A 27,671-nucleotide genomic window follows, 5' to 3' on the forward strand; every position below is an offset into this window, starting at 1 on the left:
ACCCTATCAACATATCCTTCTATTCCTTTCTCCCTCATGTGCTTATCTAGCTTCCACTTAAATGCATCTATGCTATTTGCCTCAACTACTCCTTATGGTAGCAAGTTCCACATTCTTACCAGTCTTTGGGTAAAGAAGTTTCTCCTGAATTCCCTATTGGATTTATTCGCGACTATTTTATATTTATGGTTTTTGGACTTTTTTTTTTTTTTCCCCCCCCCCGGCCAAGTGGAAACATTTTCTCCACGTCTACCCTATCAAGCCCTTTCGTGATCTTAAAGACCTCTATCAGGTCACCCCTCGGCCGAGAGAAAAGAGCCCCAACCTGTTCAGCCTTTCCTGATCAGTGTATCCTCTCAGTTCTGGTATCATCCTTGTGAATTTCTTTTGCACCCTTTCCAATGCCTCTATATCCTTTCTATAATATGGTGACCAGAACTGTGCGCAGTACTCCCAAGTGTGGTCTAACCAAGGTTCTATACAAGTTTAACATAACTTCTCTGCTTTTCAATTCTATCCCTCTAGAAATGAACCCCAATATTTGATTTGCTTCTTTTATGGCCTTATTAACCTGTGTCACTACTTTGTGATTTGGGTACCTGTACCCTGAAGATTCCTTTGCTCCTCTATCCTATTTAGACTCATTATCCAAGTAGTATGTGGCCTCCTTATTCTTGCTAACAAAATGCACCACCTCACTTATCTATATTGAAGTTCATTTGCCAATTGCACACTCATTCTGCAAGTTTATTAATGTCCTCTTGCATTTTGATGAGGTCTTCCTTTGTATTAACTGCACCCCCCCAATTTGGTGTCGTCCGCAAATTTGGAAATTGTACTTCTGATTCCTGAATCTAAATCGTTATTATAAATTGTGAACAACAGTAGTTCCAGCAGCGATCCCTGTAGAATACCACTGCCCTTCTTTTGCCAGTCTGAGTAGCTACCCTTAACCCCTACTTTCTGTTTACTGTTTTGCAACCAGTTTGCTACCCATTCTGCCACCTGACCCCTGAGGCCACATGCTCTGCCCTTAGTCATGAGTCTACAATGGCCTTTTGAAAATCCAAATATTTTTGGAGACGGCAGTTAGATGGGGTAGATCTATTTTTTTTAAAAGTACCACCTGTTGGTCCTAATGACCCTTCTGTATTCCTGAAACAGCCCAACAGCCCTTTCGATTCATCTCACCCTCATGTACCCATTAATGCTATTCACTTCCATGGCCAGCCTTAGTAAATTATTCCAAAACTCTATTAAACTTCGGATTTTAAAAAAAGTTCTTTCTAGAAGGATTTGAAAACCATCTGACAAATAATAAAAGAATTAACAAACTTGCATTTATATAACGCCTTTCATAACCTCAATGTCCAAAAGTGCTCTACATAAGAACATAAGAAATAGAAGCAGGAGTAGGCCATACGGCCCCTTGAGCCTGCTCCGCCATTCAGTCAGATCATGGCTGATCTTCGACCTCAACTCCACTTTCCCGCCTGATCCCCATATCCCTTGATTCCCCTAGAGTTCAAAAATCTATCCACCTCAGCCTTGAATATACTCAACGACTCAGCATCCACAGCCCTCTGTGGTAGAGAATTCCAAAGATACACAACCCTCTGAGTGAAGAAATTCTTCCTCATCTCAGTCTTATATGGCCGACACCTTATCTTGCGACTATGCCGTCTAGTTCTAGACTCTCCAGCCGGGGGAAACAACCTCTCAGCCTCTACCCTGTCAAGCCCCCTCAGAATCTTGTATGTTTCAATGAGATCACCTCTTGTTCTTCTAAACTCCAGAGCGTATAGGTCCATTCTACTCAACTCTCCCCATAGGACAACCTGCTCATCCCAGGAATTAATCTCGTGAACCTTCGTTGCAAAGCCTCTAAGGCTCTAAGAAGTATATCCTTCATTTTGCTAAGGAGACCAAAACGGTATGCAGTACTCCAGGTGAGGTCTTACCAAAGCCCTGTACAATTGTAGAAAGATTTCCTTACTCTTGTACTCCAACCCCCTTGCAATAAAGGCCAACATGCCATTTGCCTTCCTAATTGCCTGCTTCACCTGCATGCTAACTTTTTCTGTTTCTTGTACCAGGACACCCAAGTTTCTCTGGACACCAACATTTAATAGTTTCTTACCATTTAAAAAATATTCTGTTTTTCTATTCTTCCTACCAAAGTGAATAACCCCACATTTCCCCACATTATACTCCATCTGCCACTTTCTTGCCAACTCACTTAACCTGTTTACATCCCTTTGCAGACTCTGTGTCCTCTTCACTGCTTACTTTCCCACCTAGCTTTGTATCGTCAGCAAACTTGGATACATTACACTCAGTCCCTTCATCCAAGCCATTAATATAGATTGTAAATAGCTGAGGCCCCAGCACCGATTCTTGTGGCACCCCACTAGTTGCAGCCTGCCAACCTGAAAATGACCCATTTATCCCTATTCTCTGTTGTCTGTCTGTTAACCAATCCATGCTAATATGTTACCACCAACCCCATGAGCCCTTATCTTGTGTGACAACCTTTTGTGTGGCACCTTATTGAATGCTTTTCGAAAATCTAAATATACTACATCCACTGGGTCCCTTTATCTACCCAGCTTGTTACATCCTCAAAAAAAAACTCTAATAATTTTGTCAAACACAATTTCCCTTTCATAAAACCATGTTGACTCTACCTAATCATATGTTGTTCCAAGTGCCCTGTTACCACTTCCTTAATAATGGATTCCAGCATTTTCCCGATGACTGATGTCATGCTGACTCGTCTGTAGTTCCCTGTTTTCTCTCTCCCTCCTTTCTTGAATAGCGGGGTTACATTTGCTACGTTCCAGTCTGCTGGGACCGTTCTAGAATCTAGGGAATTTTGGAAGATCATAACTAATACATTCACTATCTCTGCAGTCACCTCTCTTAGAACCCTTGGATTTTGGCCATCAGGTCCAGGGGATATATTGGCTTTTAGTCCCATTCGTTTCTCAAGTACTTTTTCTCTACTGATAATTACTTTAAGTTCTTTACTCTCATTAGCCCCTTGGTTCCCCACTATTTCTGGTATGCTTTTTGTGTCTTTTACTGTGAAGACAGATACAAAATATTTATTTAACACATCTGCCATTTCCTGATTTCCCCATTATAATTTCTCCTGTCTCAGCCTCAAGGAGACCAACGTTTACTTTTGTTACTCTCTTCCTTTTTACATACTTGTAGAAGCTTACAATCCGTCTTTATATTTCTTGCTAGTTTATTTTCACATTCTATTTTCTCCTTTTTTAATCAAATTTTTGGTCATCCTTTGCTAGTTTCTAAAACGCTCTCAATCCTCAGGCTTAGTACTCCTCTTGACAGCATTATAGGCATCTTTTAATCTAATACTGTCCTTAATGTCTTTAGTTAGTCACGGGTGGATCTCTTTTCCTGTGAAGTTTTTATTTCTCAACGAAATGTATATTTGTTGAGAAAATTGAAATATTCCTTTAAATGTTTATGATTGCTTTTCAACAGTCATACCCTTTAATTTAGTTTCCCAATCTACCGTAGCCAACTCACCCCTCATACCTATATAATTGGCTTTATTTAAGATTAGGACACTAGTTTCAGACTTAAGTACGTCACTCTCAAGCTCAATGTGAAATTCTGTCATATTATAATCACTCTTCCTCAGAGGATCCTTTACTGTGAGATTACGAATTAACCCTGTCTCATTACACAATACAAGATCTAAAATGGCCTGTTCCCTGGTTGGTTCCATGACACATTGCTCTAGGAAACCGTCTCGAATACATTCCATGATCTTGTCCTCCGAACTACCTTTGCCAATTTGATTTACAGGCAATGAAGTACTTTTGAAGTGTAGTCAATGTTGTAATGTAGGAAACATGGTTGCCAGTTTCCGCACAACCAGGTCCCACAAGCAGCAATCTGTTTTTAGATGTTGGTTGAGAGATAAATGTTGACCATAACAATATTTATATATTTAAAGTTGAGCACTAAAATATGGGGTTTTTTTTGCTTTAAATAATGCAAATGTGATGTAATAAGTTTCTGAAACATACATTGTCTCTGTAGGTTCAGAAGTTGAAATGTCAAATGAAGAGCTAAAACTGAAGCTTCAGGAAGTTGCGGAGGTAACTTTTCAGTTGAGAATGGTAGTTTTTCTCTGTGTGAATAGTTGTATTTTGAATAGATGAATTCTTTACGCTAAAAGACCACTGGGTTCTTTAGTGAGCAAACCATAAGTATGAAGGCAGACTCGTAAAATACGCTGAAAATGAGAGTCTGTAAGCGAAATTAATGAGTATAAAAATTAGACATCTTTTAAACCAGTAAAAAGGTAACTTGCTCCATTTTGTTTTTTTATTCTATTTAAGGTTAATGAAATTTGAAAACAAAAGATTTTTGAGAAATCAACTATGCATGTTAAGTTCATGCTTAGAAGTGTCTTGAGTTTGGTGTTCATGAAAATCTGATCTATAATTATCTACATTTTAAAGTTCCTTTGATGAGGCCAGATTAGTACTTTATTTTTTGAATTAAACAAATGATGGTGTTAGTGAAGATAATCCTCATAGATTTACTTCATACCCAGTTCTGGGTTTAAAACATGCAGAGGAAATTATATTAATGCTTCTTTATTAACTGCCGAATATAAAATGGTTACCAGCCTTTCCAGTGACATACATCCTTTGTTATGAGCAATTACATTTATGGTCATTGCACAAAAATACTGATTCTGTATTTCTGAGTGTATGTTCACATATACATCCCACCATAGCTGGAGACATATCCTATTATAACATGAATAGTGGTGCATAAAACTTTCCTGAATGGTTGTATGCATACTGATTTCATTGATTATTCTAAGAACTGTTAATGAAACACCAATCCAGCTTTTGACAGCTTTATTTCAAGTGTAATTTTGATTATTTATTTCACCGACTGTGTAGTTTTATGACTAATTGAAGGTTTGTGTTGCGCAGGAAGCAGAGTTTCTACGACGTGAACTTGAAGTAACGCAACAGCAACTTGAGGGAAAATATGAAGCATTAAAAATACTACAGAGCCTGGTGAGCTGCATGTTAATCATAGAATGATAGAGCACAGAAGGAGGCCATTCGTGTCGACTCTTTGAAAGAGCTATCCAAACAGTCCCATTCCCCTGCTCTTTCTCCATAGCCCTGCAAGTGTTTTCCCTTCAAGTTTTTATCCTATTCCCTTTCGAAAGTTACTATTGAATTTGGTTCTACCATCCTTTCAGGCAGTGTATTCCTGGCTGTAACAACTCACTGTGTAAATTTATTTTCCCTCATGTCGCCTCTGGTTCTTTTGCCATTACCTTAAATCTGTGTCCTCTGGTTACCGATCCTTCTGCCACTGGAAAACAGTTTCTCCTTATTTACTCTATCAAAACCCTTCATGATTTTGAACACCTCTATCAAATCCCCCCATAACCTTCTTTGCTCTAAGGAGAACAATCCCAGTTTCTCTAGTCTCTCCACATAACTGAAATCCCGCATCCCTGGTACCATTCTAGCAAATTTCCTCTGCACCCTCTCCATGGCCTTGACATCCTTCCTAAAGTGTGCAGTCCAGAATTGAACAGATTACTCCAGCTGGGGCCTAACCAGCGTTTTATAAAGGTTTAGCATAACTTCCTTGCTTTTGTGCGCTATGCCTCTGTATACAACCAAGGATCCCATATGCCTTTTTAAAAGTCTTTTCAACTTGACCTGCCACCTTCAAAGACTTGTGTACGTGCACCCCCTTTAAAATTGTACCATTTTGTTTATATTGCCTCCCCTCATTCTGCCTACCAAAATGAATCACTTCACACTTCTGAATATTGAGGCTTCGACAGTGACTACCCTTAGCTAGCAACCACTGATAGAATCGCCACAGGAAGCTGGGAGTTCCTGACTATATCAGATATTGACCTAGCAACGATGAAGAAATGGCAATATATGTCCAAGTCAGGATGGTGTGTGACTTTGGAGGAGAACTTGGAAGTGATGATGTGCCCATGGCATTGCTGCCCTTTTTCTCAATGTAGAGGTGGCAGGGAAAGGAGGTGCTGTTGAAGTAATGTTGGTAAGTTGGTACAGTGCATCCTGTAGATTGTACATACTGCGGCCATGGTGTGCCAGTGATGGAGAGCACGCATATTGAGTCCAGTGGCAGGGGCACCAGTGAAGCAAACCACCCTCCCTTGAGGCTTGTTGAGCTTCTTCAGTGTTGTTGAAGCTGCACCCATCCAGGCGTGAATATTCCATCATATTCCTGACATAAGCCTTGACGCAGCTTCTGCCCTGCTCTTTTAGCTATGGTGTTGATACGGTTGGTCCAGTTAAGCTTCTGGTTACTGGTGACCACCGAGATGTTGATAGGGGATTCAGCAATAGTGGTACCGTTAAAGTTCAGAGGAAGGTGGCTGGGCCTCTCTTGTCTGAGATGGTCATTAACCGGCACCTATGTGTTATGAATGTTACTTGTCACTTGGCAGTCCAAGCCTGGATGTTACCCAGGTCCTGCATTGGCTGGCATGGGTTGTTTCATTATCAGAGGAATTGTGAATGGATAAAGAATATTTTTCTAAACCATCATGATATCACCCGTTTTCTCTTGCACTCGACAATGTGATTATTTTACTGAATTAAAATGCTAGGAAATGCATTACTGTAGAGGTGAATCAGGCTAGTATTTTTATTTTCCTTTTGATGAAAGAACTTCTCTGGTATGTCTTTTTCATCTAGGGACTGTAATGAAGATAAATATTGTCACAGCATCTTGTTGGTATGCAGTCCAAAACCATGACAACATTTATTAAATCTGAAGCTACTTCCAGATTGAGAACTTAAAGATCTACATAGCTTCCCAATGAATAAAGGCACTGCCTAATGTAATATTGAACTATACAGACTAAAAGTCTTCAGGTTTAATCCAGGGTGTACTGAGCAAGTTCATCTCACTTGGAGCGACTTTTTGGGCACTGCAGTGAGCCTCTGCACCCTTGGACAAGGGAAGAGAACACTTAGCTATCCAGTGACCCCTATTGTGAGTGTGACTGTGTAGTGAGAATAGGATTGGATACAGCTGTGATGTCCTCTACAATTGATTAACCTGGTGACACACTCTGACGAAGATCACACTTGAAGAATGGCCATTTGGGCAAAGTACCAGAAGGCTCCCAGTGCCTATGTAATTGTACCTCATCAATATTAAGTGCCTTTAGGAGAGAAGCATATTTCTTTTAAAAATTGTTACACTGTGGATAGGGATTAATCAAGGAAGTTATAGAATCATAGAATCATAGAAGTTACAACATGGAAACAGGCCCTTCGGCCCAACATGTCCATGTCGCCCAGTTTATACCACTAAGCTAGTCCCAATTGCCTGCACTTGGCCCATATCCCTCTATACCCATCTTACCCATGTAACTGTCCAAATGCTTTTTAAAAGACAAAATTGTACCCGCCTCTACTACTGCCTCTGGCAGCTCGTTCCAGACACTCACCACCCTTTGAGTGAAAAAATTGCCCCTCTGGACCCTTTTGTATCTCTCCCCTCTCACCTTAAATCTATGCCCCCTCGTTATAGACTCCCCTACCTTTGGGAAAAGATTTTGACTATCTACCTTATCTATGCCCCTCATTATTTTATAGACTTCTATAAGATCACCCCTTAACCTCCTACTCTCCAGGGAAAAAAGTCCCAGTCTGTCTAACCTCTCCCTGTAAGTCAAACCATCAAGTCCCGGTAGCATCCTAGTAAATCTTTTCTGCACTCTTTCTAGTTTAATAATATCCTTTCTATAATAGGGTGACCAGAACTGTACACAGTACTCCAAGTGTGGCCTCACCAATGCCCTGTACAACTTCAACAAGACATCCCAACTCCTGCATTCAATGTTCTGACCAATGAAACCAAGCATGCTGAATGCCTTCTTCACCACCCTATCCACCTGTGACTCCACTTTCAAGGAGCTATGAATCTGTACTCCTAGATCTCTTTGTTCTATAACTCTCCCCAACGCCCTACCATTAACGGAGTAGGTCCTGGCCCGATTCGATCTACCAAAATGCATCACCTCACATTTATCTAAATTAAACTCCATCTGCCATTCATCGGCCCACTGGCCCAATTTATCAAGATCCCGTTGCAATCCTAGATAACCTTCTTCACTGTCCACAATGCCACCAATCTTGGTGTCATCTGCAAACTTACTAACCATGCCTCCTAAATTCTCATCCAAATCATTAATATAAATAACAAATAACAGCGGACCCAACACCGCTGGACACAGGCATCCAGTTTGAAAAACAACCCTCCACAACCACCCTCTGTCTTCTGTCGTCAAGCCAATTTTGTATCCAATTGGCTACCTCACCTTGGATCCCATGAGATTTAACCTTATGTAACAACCTACCATGCGGTACCTTGTCAAATGCTTTGCTGAAGTCCATGTAGACCACGTCTACTGCACAGCCCTCATCTATCTTCTTGGTTACCCCTTCAAAAAACTCAATCAAATTCGTGAGACATGATTTTCCTCTCACAAAACCATGCTGACTGTTCCTAATTAGTCCCTGCCTCTCCAAATGCCTGTAGATCCTGTCCCTCAGAATACCCTCTAACAACTTACCCACTACAGATGTCAGGCTCACTGGGTCTGTAGTTCCCAGGCTTTTCCCTGCCGCCCTTCTTAAACAAAGGCACAACATTTGCTACCCTCCAATCTTCAGGCACCTCACCTGTAGCGGTGGATGATTCAAATATCTCTGCTCGGGGACCCGCAATCTCCTCCCTAACCTCCCATAACGTCCTGGGATACATTTCATCAGGTCCCGGAGATTTATCTACCTTGATGCGCGTTAAGACTTCCAGCACCTCCCTCTCTGTAATATGTACACTCCTCAAGACATCACTATTTATTTCCCCAAGTTCCCTAACATTCATGCCTTTCTCAACCGTAAATACCGATGTGAAATATTCATTCAGGATCTCACCCATCTCTTGCGGTTCCGCACATAGATGACCTTGTTGATCCTTAAGAGGCCCTACTCTCTCCCTAGTTACTCTTTTGCCCTTTATGTATTTGTAGAAGCTCTTTGGATTCACCTTTGCCTGATCTGCCAAAGCAATCTCATATCCCCTTTTTGCCCTCCTGATTTCTCTCTTAACTCTACTCCGGCAATCTCTATACTCTTCAAGGGATCCACTTGATCCCAGCTGCCTATGCATGTCATATGCCTCCTTCTTATTTTTGACTAGTGCCTCAATCTCCCGAGTCATCCAAGGTTCCCTACTTCTACCAGCCTTGCCCTTCACTTTATAAGGAATGTGCTTACCCTGAACCCTGGTTAACACACTTTTGAAAGCCTCCCACTTACCAGACGTCCCTTTGCCTGCCAACAGACTCTCCCAATCAACTTCTGAAAGTTCCTGTCTAATACCATCAAAATTGGCCTTTCCCCAATTTAGAATTTTAACTTTTGGGCCAGACCTATCCTTCTCCATAGCTATCTTAAAACTAATGGAATTATGATCACTGGTCCCAAAGTGATCCCTCACTAACACTTCTGTCACCTGCCCTTCCTTATTTCCCAAGAGGAGGTCAAGTTTTGCCCCCTCTCTAGTCGGGCCATCCACATACTGAATGATGTTATATGTGAACAATGCACATCAAATGTGCCTAGAACATTACATGGTCTGGATTCAATGTGTTTAACTGTTACATTTTAGGCTCTTCCAACGACTTGACAACAATTTCCATAACCAAGTGGTGGTATCCTTGGCCATATTTGCTTTAGTGTAGCCCAGGTCTAATCGTTTACCCTGGTTGTAGTAAATTGCTTACAGATTGCCCACCATGTTTTCTTGTCCCCTCAAATGGTTGACAATGTCATACTGCTGCACCACTGGGAAGAAAACAAATCAAGGTCAAGAGTCAGGAATGCTGATGGCAGTCATAGAGAGCGGTTAATGGATAAAATGGACCACAAACTCTTTTTTGGAAAAACTGAAAGGAAGTGATGGCTATGATGTAGGAAGGTAATCTCAGTAATGCAATCAATAGGCTGTAAATAATAAAAGGGTGTGAAAATATCGAAGTCATTTTAAAAAGCAAGGAAATGATTTCCATATTTTCAGCATGTGAGGTTTTTCTCCTTTTATCTGTAGTGACAAAGAGCATCTGAATTGCTCAGCTACATGTGTCGCATAAAACAAAGGGAATTTCATAAAGATGTCCCAGAGACACAGCTGGCTGATTCTATTTTATTAGTCAGCCTAACTATTTAAAACCATATAAAAATAGAGGGACTTTAGAGATTTCTTTTGCCTATAGTGTAATGGTATTTTTAAATTTCTATTGTTCATTTGGCAGGTTTTTTCAAAGTGCATTTAGTTTTTCTATACGTTGAAAGTAATAATCCATTGCATATGTTGTATGTACTTACATTTTACTATATTTACCAGGCTGTGCTTGATAAAGCCACACCACATACAAAGACTTTACTTCAAAAAACAGAAGAACGAAACAAGATTTTAGAGAAGGTGGATAAGTGCAAATATTTATTATTTTCCAGTTCCTCTTCATTATTGTAGGACATTTTAAAAACATTTTCATTTCAATATAAATAACAATCTTTGACTTTCAGTGGTCCAACCAAGTACTAAACTAATCTTTTTAGACTAAAACCCTTTGACAAATTGTATTCTAAATGAAAAATATATTGAAATTATATTTATAAAGTTGATTTATTTGGAAAAAATTCATATTGAAATTGTAACTAGAACTTGTTTTTTTTAAAAAAGATGTATACACAACACTGAACTTAAAAATGTATGTTTGTCTTCTAATAAGTTTGTCTTGGTGTGATCTGTTTACTTTCTTTTTCATTTATCTTGCATGTTAACAATGTTTATATTGGTGACTAATGACTGCCAGGATGGACTAGATGCCATCTCTAAACTGTGTTTCGCTTCCATTTGGTTGTTTTTTTTGAATAACTGTTCAGAATCATCCCTGCCTTCTCTTTCCCAACTGAGTTACTGAAGGCACTTTTACATTGTGGTTTGGTGTTGAGGAGAGCAACACCAAAATTACCTTGATGTTGTCCTCTTTTTTTACATTTGAAATCTGCCTTTGTACTCCTTCTGCAGGCCAATTGGATCCATGGTTAGGTAGTTCCAAAGGCAGATCGGGAGACTCATGGGGGAAAAAATGGGTCTCCACTGTTACTGGAACAAGATAGATAAGTGATTTACACCATCAGGTGCAGTCAATTGATTGAGACCCATGCATCAGGAGTCAATTAGATAACAGTAATATAAAATGTCTTAAGTAAATTCACTGTATGGATTGGCACTAGCCCCACAAATCAAAGGTTGATTCCTCATTGCACAAAGATAGCTGATCTTAGCCAGAAGTGTTTTGAAACTACTGTAATGAGCTCTATAGTCCTTCAGCTACGAAATTTGTTTTTAATTTTTTTATTTTCCTAATCTTTTCCCAACATCAATTATCAATGCTTGTGTGCTTCTAGTTGGGAAAGTAAGACGACATGAGTCATCTTCTCCATGACATCTGGCCTCCATGACTGGTTTCAGAAAGCCTTGCAAAATGCCCAGATACACCTTAGGTTAGCATTGGAAAAATAAGTGTGTAATAATAGTTTGTTTCCCTTTTACAGGAAGTGAATGTACTACAGTGGGAAAATGACTTCAAACAGGATAAATTTAAGAATTTGGAACAGTCCTGGATTGGAAGATATGATCGGTTAGTGGACTTGTCATCAATACAAGAATACAACAAATTCGTAGTGAAGATTCATTGTTTTCCTTCCCAACAGTAAAAGTGTTGAGACGATGTGCAACACTGGTATGATAAACCCTCCCTTCGAGAAACATTAAAGATTTTGTAATAAGTCCAGCCTGGTTTTTGTTTCCCATAGTGATTGCTAATAATTCACTGTCCATCCTGATTGTGCACTGCCTGAGGGATGGATATATCACCACATCAGGCTGCTTGCACTGGGAGCAATGCGAGTGGGGCCAGACGGGGACGAGGCAGCTTGTTTGATCCTGGGTTTTTGACCGCCAGGTCCTATCACAGTGCTGCCATGCACACAATGTGCTGGGTATTCATTCCTCATGAATGTTATGAATTTTTTTTTGTTTCTTCCCCTGTACCTTCCCCACTTGGTTCCTTATTCCTCTGAGGTGCTTGTTGATGCCCCATAGAGTGAATTCCATATTGGGTGCAGGGTAATGGGGAGGGAATGGCTCAAGTCTTGTGTTTGGGTCTGCTCAGCCAGCTGGCTGCAGGGTGCACAAGTACTGATTCATTAGGGCATCTGCTGTGGTTAGAAAACCCCACTTGCAACTCTCCCTTGTGTTGTCGGGTCTGATACCCTTGCAGTTATTCACTGTATGTCGTATTGTCTTTCCCCACGGAGTAACATCGCGCATAGGTTTGTCTGGAATAGATCAAATCACGCATGTATGTTGATTTATCAAGTGTGTAGTGATTGCTAAGTTCATGGCAATAGGTTGCTTGTTGTGTTGAGTTCCTATGTTCAGTGAAAGGATGGGCTCTAAACAGGACAAAGATGCCTTTCTTTTCCCCTTATTAATTGCTAATAAGTTGCTTTTGGGCCTCTTCATCCCCAACATAGACTTATGACTATCTTTTGACCCTTCTGATTGAATTTTTGTGTGGTTTTTCTCACTTCATTTCCTGCCCCCTTTCCCTCCTACCTGTCGGTATCCAGTGTCATTCTGCACCATCTGGGACAAGCCTTCATCTATCACTTGTCCCTAATGCGGTGCAGGGGAATCTTTGGGTTGCCAACTCTTTCCCTGGATTGTGGGAGCCTGCTTTGATGCCGTGCACCTTCCCAGCACTTCTGTGTTCTTGGAGCTTATGAGGTTGTATTATTTGTGGCTCACTGTCCTGTATGTTCCTTTCTCTTCTGATAGGCCGGTGTTGCCATGTGGGTATAGGGTGGGGTTCAAGGCCTGGGGGAGGGATGGTTTTGAGTATTTTTTCTAATTTAGGAAGGACATCTGGGATCTTCAAGTGGGGGGATAGAGCACTCTCCATTGAACACTCTGATTTTGGACGGCCAGCTTGATGTCGAAGGCCTTGTGTTTCCAGCAGAGTTCTGGGGACATGTCTGAGAAAATGGATAAATGGTGTCACTGGAGGCACAGGTCTCTCTTGGTCTTTGCTTGGGACATTATCAGTTTTTGTCTCTAAGTTGTGCATGAACAAAGGCTCTGGGATGTTAAACGTATGGGGGCTAGTGTTGTATGGGCCCTGTCCAACACCAGGTCCACTTTGTCGTCCAAGGCAAAGAGGGATCTGAGGATGCTCTGGATGAAGGGCATAGGCTTTTTTTTCCCCCCAGGCCTTCAGGAATAATGTCCTGATTGTCTAGTCATCGATTTTTGTTAGCATTTCTATGTCCTTTAGCAGGTGAGTTACCTGGGCCTGCAGATTCGTTATCTCTGCTATTCACAATCTAAGGATTCTGGCTTATTTGCTCGGCGTTCCACTTGGGCGTTTGCATTACAGAGTTCCCTGATCTCTGTGTTCTTATTCTGGATGGCTACTAGGAAACTTTCACTGAGTTTTCTGTCTGCTGCTTATAATTTCATGTGGCCAGGTTTGATCTGCTTGTGCTTTGGAACTAGTCAGATGGACTGCAATAGTCTCTTCCAGTTCTCTACATCCCTCTGTTCCTATATCTGTGACTTGTGTATGTACTGAAAATGCTTGATTTTCAGTGGTTGCAGTTTCATGGTATCATAGTAGGTTCAGCACAGGAGGGGGCCATACGGCTTTTTGAAAGAGCTATCCAATTAGTCCCATTCCCCTGCTCTTTCCCCATAGCCCTGTAATTTTTTTCCCTTCAAGTATTTATAAAATTTCCTTTTGAAAATTACTATTGAATCTGCTTCCACCACCCTTAACTTAGGATGCATTTCATCTGGACCGGGTGTCTTTTCTTCTTTGAGTACTGCCAATCTTTTAAGTACCTCCTCTTTATCTACTTTTATTTTATCCAATATCGCAACTACCTTCTCCTTTACTGCTACAATGGCAGCATCCTCTTCTCTAGTGAAGACAGATGCGAAGTATTCATTTAGTACCTCAGCCACGTCCTCTGCCTCCACAAGAGGATCTCCTTTTTTTTTGTCCCTAATCGGACCCACCCTTACTTTGACTACCATTTTACTATTTATATGTTTATAAAAGACTTTTGGGTTCCCTTTTATGTTGGCCGCTAATCTCGTCTCACAGTCTCTCTTTGCCCCTCTTATTCCCTTTTTTAGCTCTCCTGTTTACTTTCTGTATTCAGCCTGGTTCTCCACTGTATTATGAACCTTATATTCATCATAAGCCTCCTTTTTCAGTTTCATTTTAATCTCTATATCTTTAGTCATCCAGAGAGCTCTGGCTTTGGATGTCCTTCCTTTCCCCCTCATAGGAATGTGTCTTCTCTGTACCCAAACCAATTCCTCCTTGAAGGCCTCCCATTGTTCAATTACTGTTTTGCATGCCAATTTTTGATTCCAATCTTTTAGTGCTGGTTGATCAAACAACCATTTGGATAATTGGTTGGAGTCATGTATTCAGTTTGTGATTACTATAATATAATGTCATTATTTTAATTTAGTTGGCCTCATTCTTTGGATTTAGGTATTAAATGATAATTATTCATGATCATTGAACTCATTGAAAGCCCTTTACTATAAATTCTATTTCCTTAGCAAATGTTTACATAAGAATGCTGAAAACTTCAGTTTTCCTTTCTTCACAGAATGTGCATTGAAAATGCTGAACTTGCAACAACTTTGGAGGCAAGAGATGCTGAGATTCGGGATCTCAAATCAGAAAATGCTGGTAAGTTTAGTGTGAAGGAGCTTTTCATGCCATCAGTCTGGGATAGATTCAGATGCAAATCCCAGAGATGAAAGGAATTTTTTTAAAAATTTGGTTGAGTAACTATCTGAGGATGTAGTAGTTTTCAAATGTTTTGTTTTTCTTTTTACCCTCTCCAATTTTCTCCTCCCCGCACCACCACCAACTCCTTGCTGTGGTGAGATTTCACTGGGGCTGGTTGACCTGAAGTACCTTGGCCATTATTCATGTGAGTCTTGACATTGAGTGCTGGCAGACTATTTGACTTTAGGGTGTTACAGCAAAGCCTGTTCTTGTCCTCACCAATATTCACACCAGCAGACTTTCAGCAGGGGTTGCTAGATAGCTATCTGAAGCAGGGACCCTGATTTTTTTTTTGTTCCCCGTCCCTAATCCAGAAGCACTGAGGCCAGTTGTAGTGACCCTACCACCACTTCAGCTGAGATCAATAAATACACCACAGACTAGTGATTGAACTTGGGATCTTCTGGTCTGGATGGTCCATCTACTAACTTGCTGAGCTAACAGCGAAGCCCTTAGGAACATTTTTGAACCCACTGTATTTTTTTCTCTCTTGCTCACATGACCGTTATTCATTTTTGAGCCTTGACTGAGTGTTGGCAGACTATTTGATTAACACATTACAGCCAAATTCCTGCTTATGTCCTCACAGATACTCATAGATGCACTTCTAGCAGGGGTCATTTGAAATTGATTAGGAGTGGGTACCGTTGCCAGTTTTTCCCTCCCTAACCCAGGCACTGAGCTCAATTGTAGCAATAGCCTCTCAGTTGGATCAACTAACTTAGCAGACTAAGGATCAGACTTGCCACCTTCCCTGATTTGTAGTGTTTATTTTCTTAAAATTTCCTTTTCTCACTTATATGCTCCTCTACACCCTAGCCCTCAAGATAGTGATTCCTTGCTGGGGTGTGGATCATGACTTCTGATACCTTGGCCAAATCCACGTGTCAGCATTGATGGTGAGTTTTGGCAGGCTCTTTGATTGCATGGGCTTCATAACCGAGTCCATTTCCCACCCTTTTGTCCCTAACCCAGAGCACAGAGACCAATTATAGTACCCCACTGCTGTTCTGGGTGAGATTTTGTAATGGTACAGAAGAGAGAGAAAACCAAGATTTTCCTGGTCTGTAAGGCTCAGCTACTTAGTAGATGAAGCTGCTGAGTGATCAAGGGAGCACATTTAGTCTTCTAATCCCATGTGTTCTATTTGTCATTGGATTGAAGGAAACAGAATAAGGGTGTGCTTGTTAGTATCGAAGACAACAAAAATTACAATTCAAAAGAAAGCAATATGTTTATCTGAGTTTTGCCCAAAGTACACCCGAGTTTTTGACGCATGGTGAGCAAATATTTTAATACTGTAAAAGTTTAACAGTATGCAATCTGCCAGCATTGGCAATTTATCATAAATTGTTCAATAGAAAGTAAAATTATGAAGTAAATGCTGCTGCACAACTGATTTGAAGGTACATTATGATGGACATACATTTGATAGCTTATATTCTTTTCTAACAAACTCATAATTACAAGTTTCATTTTTCCAGAAACTGTTGCGATCCACAGTCTGTTAGAGTGTAGTTGAATTCCAAGCATTACATTTTGATGCAATCCATTGAACAGCTGACAATGCCCAAAATACTTTTGTTTACTTTAAAACTGTTGACTTCTAATGTAATATATTCAGGTGAAAATACAATAGAGGTTTGCTTTAAACAGAGTTTCTTTTTTTGATATCCAGTTATTTTCGAAGTTTACGAAACAAGACGACTCCCTCTGTCCCCGGAATTCAAGGGTTAAGTTATGAGGAGAGATTACACAAATTGGGGTTGTATTCTCTGGCGTTTAGAAGGTTAAGGGGTGATCTGATCGAAGTTTATAAGATATTAAGGGGAACGGATAGGGTGGATAGAGAGAAACTATTTCCGCTGGTTGGGGATTCTAGGAGTAGGGGGCACAGTCTAAAAATTAGAGCCAGACCTTTCAGGAGCGGGATTAGAAAATATTTCTACACACAAAGGGTGGTAGAAGTTTGGAATTCTCTTCCGCAAACAGCAATTGATACTAGCTCAATTGCTAAATTTAAATCTGAGATCGATAGCTTTTTGGCAACCAAAGGTATTAAGGGATATGGGCCAAAGGCAGGTATATGGAGTTAGATCACAGATCAGCCATGATCTTATCAAATGGCGGAGCAGGCACGAGGGGCTGAATGGCCTACTCCTGTTCCTATGTTCCTAAGAGTGTAATGTCCCCATTTATATATTTTGTATCCTCCTTTAACATACCCACACCACGTGTCATTCCCTAGCCGAGAATGTGTGCATGCAGTACTCTGTAACTGACTGTTAGAAGTTTTGCAATTGGAGCCTGAGGTCACTTGTGAATCTTTGGAATTCCCCATCCCAGAGGGCTGTGGATGCTCAGTCGTTGAGTATATTCAAGACTGCGATTGATAGATATTTGGACACTAAGGGTATCAAGGGATATGGGGATAGGGCAGGAAAATGGAGTTGAGGTAGATGATCAGCCATGATCTTATTGAATGGTGGAGCAGGCTCAAGGGGCCGTCTGGCCTACTCTTGCTCCTATTCTTTGAATTCTTATGTTGCCCTCTGATTTTCCGTCCTTTCCTGTGGGCTCCTGGCCTTTGCTTGGTGCCTTCTTGTGATGGCTTCACAAAGATCAGCAGAAACTAGCATCCTTCCACTCTGAGACACACTCTGTTGCATTAGTAAAATACTGTACCCTTTGTGCGCCTGGAAGATTTTGGAATAACAATTAAATTTTGACAAGAAAATGCCTTGATCGAACTTTTCCTTCCACAGTTAAGCAATAACATTTTATCCCAATCAGATTAGAGAATTAGTGTAGCAACTTCGACTTTTCTGCTTTCACTGGGAGGAATAAAATGACAGCCGCTTTATAATAATTAAAATTGAGCAGTACCTTTGCAGAAACAAAACACAATATCTGCACTTGAAATGATATGTTGAGCTTATAATCTAATTTTTTTCTAAATTATTAGAATCTTTTTTAAAAGACTATCGCAAGGAGGTTATGATGAACCTTTATAAAACACTGGTTCGGCCACAACTGGAGTATTGTGTCCAATTCTGGGCACTGCACTTTAGGAAAGATGTGACGGCCTTGGAGAGGGTGCAGAAAAGATTTACTTGAATGGTTGCAGGGATGAGGGACTTCTGTTACGTATATATACCGGAGAAGCTGGGGTTGTTCTCCTTAGAGCAGCGAAGGTTAAGTGGAGATTTGATAGAAGTGTTCAAAATCATGGGTCTAGACATAGTAGAAACTGTTCCCATTAGCGGAAGGGTTGAGAACCAGAGGACACAGATTGGCAAAAGAACCAAAGGCAACATGAGGAAAAACTTTTTTTACACAGCTAGTGGTTATGATCTGGAATGCACTGCCTGAAAGAGTGATGGAGGCAGATTCAGTCGTGGCTTTCAAAAGGGAATTGGATAAGTACTTAAAAGAAAAAACTTTGCAGGGCTAAGGGGAAAGGGCAGGGGAATGGGACTAGCTGGATTGCTCTTGCAGAGAGCCGGCACAGACTCAACGGGCCGAATGGCCGCCGCCTTGTTGTCCAGAATTGGACACAATACTCCAGTTGTGGCCGAACCAGTGTTGTAACCATTCTATGATCGCAGTGGCCAGATTTGGAAACATTGAAAGCTGACTTTTGGTATCCTCTTGGTAGTTTCAGGTGGTTACTGTGACCCTTCAAATATTTATATCTGTTAGAAATGGCCCATTATATTTGTTTTCTTAGTATTGAATCAGCAGTGTTCTGAACTACTTGCAATGCTCGATGTAAAGGATCAACACACTTTTCAAAGAACGTTGCCAACAAACAAGAATGATTTCACCGAGGTTACGACACTGGAGGTAAAAATCCTTGCAAGCCCCTTTACTTGCTGTTTTCTACCTCTGTTTTCATTCTTTACTTTGATGTAAAACAGTACAGGTTGATTAATATAATCAATTGAAAAAGTACAGATTTATCTAGAGGCATTGTAGTGCATTTCTTGTTGCTCTAGTTGGTTGTGTGATGAACCTTTGATTTTCCCCCCCTATAGCGCATTCACAATTTTGGGCATGCTATTAGAAACAGATATCCTCACAGAGAACAAGGCAAAAATCAGAGTGGTATTGCTCACTTGAGACTCCTTCTGATCACCAGTTCAAGAGCAGCATTAGCAGAGATTTGGGACCACATTGTGTGCCGGGCGCCTGAGCCAGAGGCTGATAACAGCGATAAAGACTGAACGGGGGTAAGGAAAAAGCATTAATGGGGAGGGAAGGCAAAAACTGCTGGCTTGTCAAATTTTCACTTTAGGAATACATCCTGCCTTTTACATTGGGCCATGGAATCTTTTGCGTCCATCCAAACAGGCAGACGAGGCCTTGATTTAACATTTCATCCGAAAGATGGTACCTACAACAATGTAGCACTCCCTAGTGTCAGCTGAGATTATGTGCTTAAATCCTGGAAATGGGGCTTGAAACCACAACCTTCTGACTCAGAAGAGAGTGCTACCAACTGAGTCAAACCGACGCTCCAGGAAATAATTTCCGAGGAGTGATTTGTCCCTTGGGTCAATACTGATGTGGCCATTTCTGTTTTGGTATGAATTTGGTTACAGCAACTCACAAGCTCCAGTGATCTAATGTTGTGTTCCCAACCACAAAGGGTTAGTAGTTTTCACACTTTTGCCTTGACTGTTATTCAAACATGCTTGTCCTCTGGCTGCATTTTACTTGTTCCTAGCAATGCTTGACAAAGATTTGGCTACAACAGTTCAGCTGACTGTACCACTCCATTAATCCTGTTGTTTTCTTTCAGCTGGGAGTGCTTGGAGCATGTCACTGTAATGGCACTGGAACGGAGCCCTGTTCCTGTGCCAGAATGGCAGCTGCTACACGGAAACAGCTTCTGCAGCTGAAGCAAGAGGTTTGTTACTTGTGAAATGTGTTTGTTATTAGGATAAAAATAGTTTCAAAGGTTTTAAATCTGTATCAGTGAAAGTAGTTTCTTCTGCCATTCTGACACTTGAGGATCATAATGCAATTCTTTTTGCTACGTTAGACTGATTGTGAATCCTTAAAAAATGCTGAATGCTTAAACTTTATTGAACGTATCTAAATTCCTCCTTAAAGAAAGATGTATTTGTAAGAGCCCGAGGAGATGAATTTCCTTGGGGCTTCTTCCACTGCGCCACCATAACATAGGAAGTTAAAGTGAAATTCATTTACATGTGTAAACGGGGTTTTGCCAAACCTTCGCCAAAGTTCGCGCGGTGGGAGAAGCCCTGAGGAAATTTCCCCCCCTAGTATTCTCACTTAGCTCTCCTGTTATAATTGGTGTAAGGCTAAGAACTAATACATCTAATGAGTGGATGGGAGAGCTTGAGCTTCTGTAATACAGAGAAATGATATTGGGACAAAGCATCAAGATAATGAAACAGTTTGGGTGGAGATAAGGAATAATAAGGGAAAAAAAACATTAGTGGGCGTAGTATATAGGCCTCCTAATAGTTGCAACTCTGCTGGAAGAAGTATTAATCAGGAGATAGTCGGGGCATGTAATAAGGGAACAGCCATAATTATGGGGGATTTTAATTATCATATTAACTGGACAAATCAAATTGGGCAGAGCAGCCTTGAGGACGAGTTCATTGAGTGCATCAGGGATGGATTTCTTGAGCAGTATGTAACTGATCCTACAAGGGGGCAGGCAACCTTGGACCTGGTCCTGTGTAATGAGTCAGGATTAATTAATAATGTCCTAGTTAAGGATCCCCTTGGAACGAGCGACCACAACATGGTTGAATTCCATATCCAATTAGAGGGTGAGAAGGTTGATTCTCAAACAAGCGTACTGAGCTTGAATAAAGGAGACTATGATGGTATGAGAGCGGAATTGATTAAAGTGGACTGGGAAAATAGATTAAAGGGTAAGACGGTACATGAGCAGTGGTGTTCATTTAGGGAGTTATTTTACAACTTTCAAAATAAATATATTCCACTGAGGAAAAAAGGGTGTAAAAGAAATGACAGCCACCCGTGGCTAAGTAAAGAAATCAAGGATAGTATCCGACTAAAAACAAGGACATATAAGGTAGCCAAACTTAGTGGGAGGATAGAAGATTGGGAATTCTTCAAAAGACAGCAAAAAGTAACTAAAGGATTGATTAAGAAAGGGAAGTTAGATTATGAAAAGAAATTAGCAAAAAATATAAAAACAGATAGCAAGAGTTTCTATAGTTATATAAAAAGAAAAAGGGTGGCTAAGGCAAACATAGGTCCCTTAGAGGATGAGACCGGGAAATTAATGGTGGGAAACATGGAGATGGCAAAAATGCTGAACAAATATTTTGTTTCAGTCTTTACAGTAGAGGACACTAAGAATATCCCAACACTGGACAAACAGGGGACTCTAGGTGGGGAGGAGCTAAATACGATTAAAATCACTCAGGAGATGGTACTCAGTAAAATAATGGGACTCAAGGCGGATAAATCCCCTGGACCTGATGGCTTCCATCCGAGGGTCTTGAGGGAAGTGGCAGTAGGGATTGTGGATGCTTTGGTGATAGTTTTCCAAAATTCCCTGGACTCAGGAGAGGTCCCGGCAGATTGGAAAACTGCTAATGTAACACCGTTATTTAAAAAGGGTAGTAGGCAGAAGGCTGGAAATTATAGGCCAGTTAGCTTAACATCTGTGGTGGGTAAAATTTTGGAGTCTATTATTAAGGAGACAGTAACGGAACATTTAGATAAGCATAATTTAATAGGACAAAGTCAGCATGGCTTTATGAAGGGGAAGTCATGTCTGACAAATTTGCTTGAGTTCTTCGAGGATATAACGTATAGGGTGGATAAAGGGGAACCAGTGGACGTAGTGTATTTAGACTTCCAGAAGGCATTCGACAAGGTGCCACATAAAAGATTATTACTTAAGATAAAAAATCACTGGATTGGGGGTAATATTCTGGCATGGGTGGAGGATTGGTTATCAAACAGGAAGCAGAGAGTTGGGATAAATGGTTCATTTTCGGACTGGCAACCTGTAACCAGTGGTGTTCCACAGGGGTCGGTGCTGGGTCCCCAACTCTTTACAATCTATATTAACGATTTGGAGGAGGGGACCGAGTGCAACATATCAAAATTTGCAGATGATACAAAGATGGGAGGGAAAGTAGAGAGTGAGGAGGACATAAAAAACCTGCAAGGGGATATAGACAGGCTGGGTGAGTGGGCGGAGATTTGGCAGATGCAATATAATATTGGAAAATGTGAGGTTATGCACTTTGGCAGGAAAAATCAGAGAGCAAGTTATTTTCTTAATGGCGAGAGACTGGAAAGTACTGCAGTACAAAGGGATCTGGGGGTCCTAGTGCAAGAAAATCAAAAAGTTGGTATGCAGGTGCAGCAGGTGATCAAGAAAGCCAACGGTATGTTGGCTTTTATTGCTAGGGGGATAGAATATAAAAACAAGGAGGTATTGCTGCAGTTATATAAGGTATTGGTGAGACCGCACCTGGAATACTGCATACAGTTTTGGTCTCCATACTTAAGAAAAGACATACTTGCTCTCGAGGCAGTACAAAGAAGGTTCACTCGGTTAATCCCGGGGATGAGGGGGCGGACATATGAGGAGAGGTTGAGTAGATTGGGACTCTACTCATTGGAGTTCAGAAGAATGAGAGGCGATCTTATTGAAACATATAAGATTGTGAAGGGTCTTGATCGGGTGGATGCAGTAAGGATGTTCCCAAAGATGGGTGAAACTAGAACTAGGGGGCATAATCTTAGAATAAGGGGCTGCTCTTTCAAAACTGAGATGAGGAGAAACTTCTTCACTCAGAGGGTGGTAGGTCTGTGGAATTTGCTGCCCCAGGAAGCTGTGGAAGCTACATCATTAGATAAATTTAAAACAGAAATAGACAGTTTCCTAGAAGTAAAGGGAATTAGGGGTTATGGGGAGCGGGCAGGAAATTGGACATGAAGCTGAGTTCGGATCGGTCAATGCCCTGTGGGTGGCGGAGAGGGCCCAGGGGCTATGTGGCCGGGTCCTGCTCCGACTTCTTGTGTTCTTTAGATTTGTGGTTGGGATCAGATCAGCCATGATCTTATTGAATGGCGGAGCAGGCTCGAGGGGCCGATTGGCCTACTCCTGCTCCAATTTCTTATGTTCTTATGTTCTATGTTTAAATCATGAACCAAGTAGCTTTAGTGTTTATACTTAGCGTTTTCTTCAATTCTTCTAAAATTAACATAGCAGATTAGAGCGGGCATGATTCTGCTAGACTGACGACTGCAGTGCTCTTCAAACAAAAACCCATAAAGGAATCCTTGGGTTCTGGAGTGGGTATTATACTGAGATGGCATCTGACCAAGTGGGCTGTAGTAGGGATGATAATCATCTTTTGTGAAGGTTGTATAAGCCGGCAAAGTGTGCTGCACAGATAGAAGGCCGAATTAAACAGTTTGATAGGACGAAGTAGCATCTGGACTCTATTACCAAACTACTCATGCTGAATTTCTAAGTCGCTGTGCACAAAAGGGGAAATGATAATAGTCTCAGAGATGAGTGCTACAAACCACTTACTTTCCTCTGCTCTGCCTCTCTGGTGGTTTCTATTCACAAGAAGGAGTCTTGGTGATATTAATGGTTCTTGAGGTGGTTTAGGTCAATGCAGTGCATATATTGCATACATTGGAACTCTGTAGTGTAATCAAAAAGGAACAAACTAGGTTTAGTTTTCATGGAAAAATATATGAAGCAGGTTATGACTTTACACAAGATCATAAAACGTCGTAAAGCTCAGAGGAGATTCAAAATCCCAATTCAGTTTCAGCTTATGACCTATAAGGTATGTATCCAAATGTTCTACTTCATGGTTTGTAGCTCCTGAGCATACATGTGACAGTAATGCATGCGTGCTTCCATCTGCCCCTGTGCAATATCCAGGACAAAGCTGGGAGGTGGATTTGTGGCAGAACAAAAGTTTCAATTTGTTACTCAGGACAGTGGGCACATTTTTTTTCCAATGCCCCTATGTGAAGACCCATATTAAGCAATTGGTGACCAGTAAACCTGCTTTATGGCATTGGACGTGGATGTCCTGATATCAAGGTGGCTGGTATGTTCTAAACTGTTCAGCATAGTTCCACAACCTGAAGGCAGATGCCTGTCAAATTAATGATATGCAAACTTTGAGGCATAACATACCCACTGCAAAGTGCCACCTGGAGGTTGGGTATGTGATGCATGTCCAAGATTTTCTGTCTATCTCGACTCCAGAGAGACGAGCATATGCTGCTAAGCTTCAACATTGTTCAATGCAATTATGTTGTGTGTTCACGCTGTTCAGGAGCATGGTAACTTTGCACTCACGCATTTTATAGTGAGTTGCACTACTCGTGCGACTCAGGAGTTCTTGGTACCTATTGTCTGCATAGTAAGAGCTCAAAGTTGCACTTGTCAGTTGCCTAATCACCGAGGGGACAGAGGGTCGAAAGAGAAATAAATGGGGTCTTCTTGGTCAAGTTGGCTCCAAAATAACGTGCCTGGCAGTGGCAGATCTTAACTGAATCAATCTTCTGTGGTAGGTCTGCATTATTCTAAATTTCTGATTACTAACCATTCAGTTGGTAGCACTCTTCAAATGAATCAGAAGGTTGTGAGTTCAAACCTCACTTCAACACTTGAGCACCTATTCAGGGTTGACCTTTCAGTGCCGTGATGAGGAAGTTTTGCATTGTCAAAGGTGCCGTCCTTCGGATGACATATTAAACCAAGGCTGCATTTGCCTGTTAGGGTAGAAGTAAAAGATCCTATGGCACTTTCTGCAGAAGAGCGGTTAATTTTCCTGTTGTCTTAGACAACATTCTTCCGTCAACCAACATGATCAAGAACAGATTAACTGTTCATTTTTCTCATTGCTTCATGTGGGATCTTGTGCACAAATTGGCTGCTACATTTACATGCATAACAACAGTGACTTCATTTCAACAATGTGAAGCACTAAGATGTTTCTCGGATGATTAAAGTACTATATAAATGGGGCTGTTGCTTCCTTATAATGCTACAGGCCCATGCCGTAATGGGAAGGGCGTCCTGACTAGACAAGCAGCGGGAAACTTACCTGTGCTGGTAGGTTGCATGGTTTTAGCACCTCAGACTTCAGTATACCTGTGTACACCTGGGGGTGGGGTTCTAAATATTGGCTCTTGCCAACCTGTGCTGTTGGTTGGGTCAGTGTGGGATGTGTCCCTACAGAGAAAGAGTTTATATTCCATATCAGGCAAGTGGAAAAGAACAGTTTGGTTTGGAGACTTGAGTATGGTGATGGGGTGTTTTGAACATGCCAGATATCTGGCTGACTTTAAAAAAAAATTAAAAAGAAAGGTTGGTGTTGTGGCTGCAACACCTTGCACTGTGAACTGATGGTGTGTTGGTTTGTGCCAGTAATTTTCCCACACACTTGGGTTCCTGAACACGTAGGGAGGTAAAATTGAAGGATAAATCATTCTTTGGTCATTTTTACTCATTGCATTGGAATACTAAAGGGTAAGGGGAATGAGCAGGTTTAGACTGTATGGCTCGTGAAGAAAAGCACTTTTACACAGAGGAGAGGTGAGAGTCACTGCCCTCCACATCAAGGCAGCATTTGACTAGGTATGGAACCAAGGAATTTTAACAAAACTGAGGTCAACTGTAGTCAAGAGCAAAATCCTCCATTGGCTCGATCTTCCTGACTAAGGAAGATGGTAAAGCTTTTTGTAGGCCAAATACCGCAGTCCCAGGACATTGCAATGGGGCAGCATCCTCGACCCAGTCATCTTTAGCTGTTCATCCATGGCCGTTTCTCTTTGATAAGGTCAGTCGTAGAGCTGTTTGCTGACAGTTCTACAATGTTCAGCTCCATTCACAATTGCAATATTGAAGCAGCCCTTGTCAACCTACAGCAGGACCTGGACAACATCCAGGCTTGGGCTGACTAATAGCAGGTAACATTTGCACCATATGGGTGCCAGACAGTGCCGATCTCCAATAAGAAATGGCCCAACCACCTCCACCTGACTTTTAACGGTGCTACCATTGCCATGTCCCACACTATTAACATTGACCAGAAACTTAACTGGACAGCCATATCAACAATGTGACCAGAAAAGTTAGGCAGAGGTTGAGTGTTCTGCAATGAGTGGCTCACATCCTGACTCCTCAAAGCCGCCTGACCATCTACAAGGTTCAAGTCAGGAATGTGGTGGTATACTTTCCATTTCCCTAGATGGTTGCAGCTGCAACAACAGTTGAAGTTCAATACCATGGTGGCCAGAGCAATCCACTTGATCAGTGCCCCTGCCATTGGACTTAATATAGTGCAGCAATGGTAGATATCATCTACAAAATGCATTGCAGCAGCTCACCAAGGTTACTTCGACAGCACCTCCCTCCCCTATAACCTGTACCAACAAGAAAGACGAGAGCAGTAATATTGCTGCATTAACTCCTAATTGCACATCATGCTGCCTTGAGCAAATATTACTGCATCTTCATTGCCGCTGGGTCGGTATCCCGGAATTCCCCACCTAATTCCATCGTGGAAGCACCATCACCACGTGGATTGCAGTGGTTCAAGGAGAAAGCCCACTAGCACCATCTCAGGTCAACTAGCGAGGGACGATTAATACAGCCCTGCCAATGTCGTCTACATCCCGAGAGCAAATTTTTAAAAAAAACTTCAGAGATGTGATGGGTCATATGGCTTGTTTCTATGTTGTAATGTGCTATGATTCTACGATGTGTATAGTTTATAAAACTAGAGATGGAGCTTGGTCACTAACCTGGTCAGTTGCAGTTGATTATATGGCTAAGGTTAAACTGCTGTGTGTGTTGAGTTGGATGATCCAAGCTACTTCTGAACCAACACAAACTCTGATCTGTTCAGTTAAATGTATGGCAGTCAATTATTTTTGAATCTGAGTGTTGGTTACAAAAATCCAAATAGCCAAGAGAACCAGTGAAAGGGTAAATGACCGAATCTGTTCATTGAGGGGAATTGGTAGAAGATAGTCAAACGTATTGGAATTTTAACAGAAAAAGATACGGTAGACTTGCTAGGTCCTGTAGTCAGAAAAGATTGCAAGAAAGGAAAAGAATAGCTTAGCATTGGATTGCGCTTGTTTCTTCTCCTCTGGTTAGATAATAGACTTTCTACTCAAAATACATAATTGTATTATATCACTGTTAGATTATTTGCTTGTTCGTTATTCATTTCAGTGTTTAAAACTTAAAACTACTTTCGAAGATTGGGATGAGATCTTGCGGAAGCAAAGGATAAATTCCGGTAGCCTAAAAATAATTATGACAAGGTTTGCTATTCATTATCCTAAGCACGTTACAGAATGCTTATCTAGATTTCAAAGCTAGGATAGACTCTCCCAGGTTTAGGGAGTTGAGATTCATCATGAGAATGATTTAAGATATGAAAGCCAAAATTAGCTAGAGTAAGAAGGGTATAAAAGACTTGAAAAACGTAACGCTTGTGATGACCGGTCAGACTTAGCAATGACTCGCCATGGTTAAAAAGCCCACTTACATTTGCTATCTAGGCTCACAAATGAAGCATGGCCCCTTCAGCAAGGTACCAGAGAGCTGCCAATTTCAATGGAACTGCATTAGCAG

The 27,671-nt window shown here is 41.2% G+C and overlaps 1 protein-coding gene and 1 long non-coding RNA gene across 3 annotated transcripts in view; one reads left to right on the plus strand and one right to left on the minus strand.

Moving 5' to 3' along the window:
* ccdc125 (coiled-coil domain containing 125) overlaps positions 1 to 27,671 on the plus strand; it is a 42,351-nt gene that overhangs the window by 8,659 nt on the left and 6,021 nt on the right. For both annotated transcript variants that reach the window (XM_067982770.1, XM_067982769.1), the window contains exons 3-9: positions 4,078 to 4,136; positions 4,989 to 5,075; positions 10,483 to 10,560; positions 11,700 to 11,785; positions 14,835 to 14,917; positions 18,750 to 18,865; positions 19,824 to 19,931. In XM_067982770.1, the coding sequence (XP_067838871.1) occupies positions 4,078 to 4,136; positions 4,989 to 5,075; positions 10,483 to 10,560; positions 11,700 to 11,785; positions 14,835 to 14,917; positions 18,750 to 18,865; positions 19,824 to 19,931 (617 nt within the window). The remainder of the gene's footprint in view (positions 1 to 4,077; positions 4,137 to 4,988; positions 5,076 to 10,482; positions 10,561 to 11,699; positions 11,786 to 14,834; positions 14,918 to 18,749; positions 18,866 to 19,823; positions 19,932 to 27,671) is intronic.
* Positions 16,254 to 27,671, minus strand: part of LOC137320860 (uncharacterized) — a 32,814-nt gene continuing 21,396 nt past the window's right edge. Inside the window, exons 2-3 of the long non-coding RNA XR_010962657.1 lie at positions 23,589 to 23,704; positions 16,254 to 17,715 (exon numbers count right to left, since the gene is read on the minus strand). This is a non-coding gene — a long non-coding RNA (uncharacterized lncRNA). The remainder of the gene's footprint in view (positions 17,716 to 23,588; positions 23,705 to 27,671) is intronic.

Source organism: Heptranchias perlo, chromosome 4 (genome assembly GCF_035084215.1).
Source record: "Heptranchias perlo isolate sHepPer1 chromosome 4, sHepPer1.hap1, whole genome shotgun sequence".
Lineage (NCBI taxonomy): Eukaryota > Metazoa > Chordata > Chondrichthyes > Hexanchiformes > Hexanchidae > Heptranchias > Heptranchias perlo.